At 35.4% G+C, this 7500-nt stretch overlaps 1 protein-coding gene across 1 annotated transcript in view; it reads right to left on the bottom strand.

Annotated features, from left to right (window-relative positions):
- Positions 1-7500, bottom strand: part of LOC144974444 (ataxin-10-like) — a 133643-nt gene that overhangs the window by 125350 nt on the left and 793 nt on the right. The window contains exons 2-4 of the mRNA XM_078917321.1: positions 5580-5936; positions 3758-3928; positions 103-180 (exon numbers count right to left, since the gene is read on the bottom strand). Coding sequence (XP_078773447.1) covers positions 103-180; positions 3758-3928; positions 5580-5936 — 606 coding nt within the window. The remainder of the gene's footprint in view (positions 1-102; positions 181-3757; positions 3929-5579; positions 5937-7500) is intronic.

Here is a 7500-nt window from a genome sequence, read left to right as displayed (position 1 = left end):
CCAACAGCAATGAAATTATTACGATTATTAATAAAATATTTCCGACCCATTCTGTCCATCCATACTCGATCATCCATTCCAAAAATGATAGTTTCCACTTACTTTTCGTTGACTCCCAGCTTGTGGTAAAGTGTCTGCATGAATAAATCGTTCTTCAGCATATCCTCTAGTACGTACAATCTGAAATGGAAAGGTATTGTTAAAATGATACTAAAATAAATAAATAAATAAATAAATAAATAAATAAATAAATAAATAAATAAATAAATAAAAAAAATTCCCTTTATTCATCCCATAGGGGAAATTTGTCTCTAGGGTCTATTCCAAGGGAAGACTGGAATAACCCAGGCGTCAGCCGCAGTGCAGCGCCGCAAATTGAGCTAAGGCGAGGTGACTTGCTCAAGGCCACACAGCGTAGCGGCGGGTGATCGAACTCGATACCTTTCGAGTAGGAAGCAAAGACCGAACGCTGAACCACGGTGCCCCCTTGAGCTTTTTTATACAGTTCAATATATACTAATGTGTTGGAAGCCCTTTACAAGGGGTCCATCAGCCGACAGCTACACTTAAAATTTTAAAAAATAAAAAAGAATTGAGCTTTATATAGAACAATATCCACTAAATGTGCTCAAAGAGCTTTACAAGGGGTCCCTGGTCAAGAGCAACATTTAACATGGAGGACGGGACATTGCGCCTGTGAGTCGATATTACAATTTTTCAAACAAAGACAACGCTGTTAACAGCCAGGTACTCATTTTACACCTGAGTACGGTGAGAGAATGTGAGTAAAGAGCCTTTTCCAAGGACTCAACTATGCGCCAAATGCGAGGCTCGAACCCAGGACCTTCCGATCCGAAAGCCAGTGTCATACCACTAGACCACATAGCCGCACATAAAGTATAAGACATGACGATTGTAAAGCGCTTAAGCAATATGTTTTGGGGGTATAAACAACATTGTTACCAGCAGGTTTGCATTTTACATCCCCACTACGATGGAGGATTGTCTGCAAGGAGCCTTTTCTAGGGACTCAACTGTGTGCTGCCCACAGCGATACTTGAACCATAGACCTGCAGGTCCAAAGATCAGAGTCATACTACAAGATCTACAAAGCCGCAGAACTGTCATTATAATAATAATAATAATAATAATAATAATAATAATAATAATAATAATAATAATAATAATAATAATAATAATAATAAATAATAATAATAATAATAATAATAATATAATAATAAATAATAATAATAATAATAATAATAATAATAATAATAATAATAATAATAATAATAATAAATAATAATAATAATAATAATAATAATAATAATAATAATAATAATAATAATAATGATAATAATAATAATAATAATAATAATAATAGATCTTTATTGTCCATAAATATGGCAATTTGTCATTTAGTTACACTTGTTATAACGTTAAATGATATTTAGTAAAGTGAAATCAAGTGCCAGAACTGTTACAGACATTGGTGGTCATGTTCTCCCCAGTTCTCTCTATCTTTAGCACTCCTCAAGAAAACCCCATCTCTCCTCCATTTCTGCATTCCTGTCATTCTGCTCCCTTCTCGTGCGGCTATATGGTCTTGTGGTATGACACTGGCTTTCTAATCCGAAGGTCCTGGGTTCGAGCCTCGCTGGGCGCATAGTTGAGTCCTTGGAGAAGGATCTTTACTCACATTCTCTCACCGTACTCAGGTGTAAAATGAGAACCTGGCCGTTAACAGCGTTATCTCTGTCCGAAAAAATTATAACATCGCCTAACAGGTGTCATGTCCCGTCCTAAATGTTAAATGTTGCTGTTGGCCAGGGACCCCTTGTAAAGCGCTTTGAGCACATTTAGTGGATATTGCGCTATATAAAAGCTCAATTTTATTTATTTATTTATTTTTTCCTATATTATGCACCGCTTTTTCCTCTACTTTTTACTCCCTTTATTTAATCTCCATTTTATTGACTCATTTAGGCACCTCTATTTATTTTTATTTTTTTCCTCTACACATTATCTCACTGACCAAGAAATCTCATCTGCCTTAAGCTGATCATCTTGAAACATTAACTCACTCAACCCTGACACCGACTATATCCATAGTTTACCCGGGTTACTCTTACCCCATGCCTATTTTATTAAATTTTTATGAGACAAATTATAGTCGTAGTATCAAAGCTAATGTTTTTCATTTTTACATATGTTAATGATAGTTGAATAAAACTGTCTATCCACATGCTCATTTTTAATACATTTTTTTCCAATTTTGAAAATTAGCAAAAATCTCTAGGATTGAGTGAGTCAAAGCTGGCTTTATGTCAATCTGGCAGAATACTTCATTTCTTACTTTATCACCAGCTCAAAGATAAACCCACTCAATCAAGTAAGTTATTACACCACATTCCAATCATCGCAATGATAAACAACAGTTAGCCTTGATCTTGAAACTAAAAAGTTATGTGGTACATTCCTCCACTGACAATAGTCATATAGAGCACAGCATGCCACTACATTGAATACCAAGGAAAAAATTGCAAATTTGATTAGGGAAGCCCCAAAGACATCCTGTGACTCAGTTCAAGTTCTAACGTGGCTGATTCAAGTGCGCCTTAATGAGTTGCTACACCAAAACCATAAATCATTAATCAATGGCATATCATGAATTTCCATCTTCGCTAAACGAGGCACACCTAAGACATTTAACCAAGAGGCAAAATAATGACTTAGAACATTTGAAGAACGATCACCAAAAGTCAAACTTTGAATTTTATATTTTAAAAAACAATGAAGTGAAGACGGCTGTGCTGATGCCTTTGAGGAGATCCCTGAGGGGCAAAGAAAGTGTGGTCACTCAAAAATGACCCAGTGGAGACTGGCAGAAGCAGAGAGGAATGGTGCAGGATGGAGCATCTGGAAAGCAGCAAGCCGTAAAGCAACTATTGAGCTATTATATAGCGCAATATCCACTAAATGTGCTCAAAACGCTTTACAAGGGGTCCCTGACCAACAGCAACACGTAACATGTAGAACGAAACATGACGCCTGTTAGGCGATATTACAATTTTTTTCGGACAGAGACGATGCTGTTAACGGTCAGGTACTCATTTTACACCTGAGTACGGTGAGAGAATGTGAGTAAAGAGTCTTTTCCAACGAGGCTCGAACGCAGGACCTTCCGATCAGAAAGCGAGTTTCATACCACAAGACTACATAGCCGCTCAGATTGAAGGAAAGCTGCTCAAGCCTCATTGCTTCCTTACATTGAGAGACCCAAAGTTAAGGTACAGGGACCTGTTTTAAAATAAGGGTGATGGGTTTTGACATACTCTGAATTTTCTGTAGTTTTTTGAGCCATAAAACACAGCTTTTGCGATGACTCACATTGATCCTTATTATTAAAAAACATTTTCCTCAAAAGTGGTGATCAAGCATAACAAGAAACCATTATCATTATCATCTCAATTATCATCCTTGTAACATTAATTATCACTTTCACTATCTACTCAACTTATCTCACATTCGTATTAGGCATCAAAATGATACTATATTATCTCACCATAATTGAAACCATAATCAGCACCTTACCATAAATCAACATTATCATCATCATTATCATTATCATTCTCAAACCCACTATCAACATAATTGTCATCGTTATTTCTACCACAACCATCCATTACTGGTTTTGTCATTATAATTGACACCAAAACAATCGTCATGACTTAGGTACTTTAGCAAAGTGGCTTACCCCCATTTCATGTCACGTTCCACAGTCTCCTGAATACAGGTCAAGACAATATCCTGTACGTCATCGCCCAGCAGAAGGTCATGGTCAGCCGATGCCAGAGACGTGAGACAGGTGTGAATAACCATACAGGTGTAATCGCAGAGCTTGTAGTCATTGTGGTGGACTAGAGGCCTGGGGGAAAATGAATAGATGACATAGGTTTGGTATTGAAATGAGTTGAGAGAGTCAAGATGATAGCTTTACAGTAAGCTTTAATCAACAAGAAACACCACTAGTATGACATTGAGTACAACATCTGAAACAACACAGAAATAAAGAACAGTTAGATTCAAACAACATATGACATAACAAAATGTGGACGGAAACTAAAATATACAACAGGTATAAAACTTTTAAATGGGTAGCTGGGTACTTTTTAACATCGTGTGAAAGTAAAGACAGAGTGTGGAAAATCGCGAGTAACCCTTCCACATGACGATTGTTGTTTACCCAGGTTATTGCTACACTCACAAGGCAATCCCAGACAACTTTGTTTAGACATTGGGCTCACTTTACTTTACTTAAAAACATTCAACAGATTCTTAAATGTTAACAAAGATAGCACTTAAAGAGAGACAAGTTAGCCTTAAATTTAACTGCAAACAAGGTCACAAGTGAAAACGGTAGGTTAGCAGAGAATACCAGACATATGAGTATCAGAAATTATTGGGATGACTCGTATATCCCAAATCATCTCGCAAACTTTACAATACAATTAAAGCAGGTAACTGGAATGCTGCTAAATGGAACAGTTGTTAAATTGGAAATTTTTATCACTTTCACTATCTACTCAACTTGTCTCACATTCGTATTAGGCATCAAAATGATACTATATTATCTCACCATAATTGAAACCATAATCAGCACCTTACCATAAATCTAATATAATATAATATCATATAATATATTATAATAACAATAATGGAATCATCCTGTGTCTTCAATTCAAATGAACCAAAATGTAGCCCCATTATTTAAAAATGGCATCAAACCTATCACCAACTGATCCATTTTCTATGGTAGCACATTATTCTTTACCCCTTTGACCGTCTTGCACAATGACAAGTAATTCATGAGAGCTCGGATAATAATGAACTGATTTAGGATTCATATGTCTTCTATTCATTTGACTCGTATTCGGTGAAGTGTGTTGACAGTGCACTGTTATATGTGGTCATTAGATAAAATAACTCATTCTCTTCTTGCATCATGCTAAACACATGTGATATCAAATGTTATAAAAATATGGAGGATAGAATTTTAGACAAATAACTGAAAGAATGCTCTGTATCACTGTTGTTGAAGTTAGTACAATAGATATACATAGAGTCTTGGTAGATTGTTCCAATTATGAAAGCCACTCATGAAGTCGGTTAATTGGAATAAATTCTGGATAAAAGTACTATTCCAATTAAGCAACTTGCACTGTATTTGGCACACCGTTTCTTGAACTCTCTAACAAGACACGACAGAGGCAGTGATACAACAGACTTCTTTAAGTAATGTTTAAAAACCTTTCTTTTTAATGGAAAACATTGTTTACGATTAATTTACTTTATCTTATGTTGTATGTTTGAATTACTGATGATAAATCACTGCTTTGCTTGTTAAAATAAGAGCTATAGAAAATATTACAATCAAATGATTGGAGAAATCATGATTTAAAAGAAATTCAGTCTGCAACCCCCCCCCCCCCCCCCCCCCCCCCCTCCTCCCTCCTTTCATCTAATTAAATTTTTTTATTATTTTTTTTAATGAGACAATGTCTCAAATTGAAACTCACCTGAACAGTGAAATGAAGTGATTCCAGATGTATCTTTGATTTTCAGCATTTGAGGCACAAGCATTTCCCAGAAATTGAACAGCACATTTTAATATCCCTTGTTCGTCAGAATCTTTATTTATATCTAGACTAGTTGAAATGATTGTCTTTGAATATTCTAACACGTCTTTAAAATCTATAATACTCTTCTGTACATTTGAATTAAGGGCACAAACTTGTCGCAAACATCTAAAACATTCTGTCGCACAGGCTTCAATAGGTGCTTGAGCACTTGGTTCTGCAGAGGGTGTGAGCTTTTCTGCAATTGCTTTGAGGATTTCATTGGCAGACTGGAAAAAACTACCTGCGGAAATATTCCTAGAGAAAAAAAAAAGAGAAAAATTAATATGTTGAGAGAGTAGGTACTACGGCAAATGCATTTATGCGAAGATGCAGATACAAATTTTGTGCAATATTCTATAAAGCAAGCTTAATTCATTTAAAATTTAAGAAAACACATTTGATTTCAAAATTATACATTGGGAAAAAATAATGTGAGCTTTATTCTAATCAGATAGCCATGATATGAAAATAATTTTAGAAATTAAAAAGCAAATTAAATTTTAAATCAGATCAGCGCAAAGGAAAAGGAAGCTTTTACTAGCATACGACTTAGAAAGGTTAAGTTAATTTTTGCATGCAAAATCACTGTCACATGCCCCTATAACAGAAAGGTAAGACAGTGGGGACCATTTCTATGAAAGAATGGACATAAATATGAAGTTTACGAAACAAAACAAATATTTAACTAATAATTTTTAATAATTTTTTCATACAATTCTTCCAGATCCGGGAGGTTATTGAAGCCAAATTTGGTATAATTAGGCATATTTTAAAAATTGCTGCAATGCTTTGCACTCTTTTGATAAGATGTTGGTCAATCAGAAAGTATTATTCAAGAAATCTAATAGATCCAATTACACAATTCCTTTTGGGTGAGTGATGAAGTAATGGGGAAAAACAGATATTTAAAACTATGTATTTTTAAAATAATGTGCGAGTCCAATGCTCTATCAATTGAAATATCTGAAGTAACCTCTTCCTCTCCACCCCTGCCCCTTTTCCTCTATTCAAGTGCCCAGACAAAAAAATATATACAGTATAATAATGATTCTAAAGTTTTTAAACATCGTCTCTCAAAGACAATCATATCGCTCACATCTTGACATCTGACTGCTTCCCCTCCTGCAAAAAATCCCAGCCAGGTCCTGGTGAAAAATTAGATGTTCCGTTACAACTGACAGGGGAAAAAATAGTTATGCATAGAATGGAAAATAGATAAAGAAAGAGAGGAGTGACAACGTCCATCATCTACCTATCTGAAACAAAAATAAAAGTTTGGCTTCAGAAGTAAATGTTGACAGATGGGACAAGAAGCATTGAAAAAATCGGGCTGGCTCCATTTCTTTGAACGCTCAGGAAAAATAAACCTGAACTCTATTTCTCTAAATGGTCGGCTAGCCTCCAGTAGCTGATGGGTTACGGACGCGAGGTCGCTGCAAAATTAAATGCTCAAACATAGTGGACATGGAATTCTCACAAATCATCAAGCGAGGGTTTTTTAAGATATTGTTGACAAAGGCGGATTTTATCCACAAAAAAAAAAAAAAAAAAAAAAAAGAAGACAGACCTCCCAAGTACTGGCAAAAGAATACCCCCAAAATGTATATACATTCACCATTCACAAAGACACGTTCGCAAATAACCCAAAAAAAAAAAAATCTTGAGAACGGAAACCGTTCGGAGAAATAGAGATCAAGTTTATGTTCCCGAGCATTCAGAGAAATAGTCACTTCGAAATCTTTCAGCTACGCATCTTGCCAAATCCTTCGACTTCAATGCCCAGTAGTGGAGTTTAAAAGTGGAAGAGAGAAAATCACAA

The sequence above is a fragment of the Berghia stephanieae genome, chromosome 6 (genome assembly GCF_034508935.2).
Source record: "Berghia stephanieae isolate SIO BIC M18660-M18661 chromosome 6, UCSD_Bste_1.3, whole genome shotgun sequence".
NCBI classification, from domain to species: Eukaryota; Metazoa; Mollusca; class Gastropoda; order Nudibranchia; family Aeolidiidae; genus Berghia; species Berghia stephanieae.
Note: the sequence above shows the minus strand (reverse complement) of the source record. Positions and strands in the feature narration are given on the sequence as shown.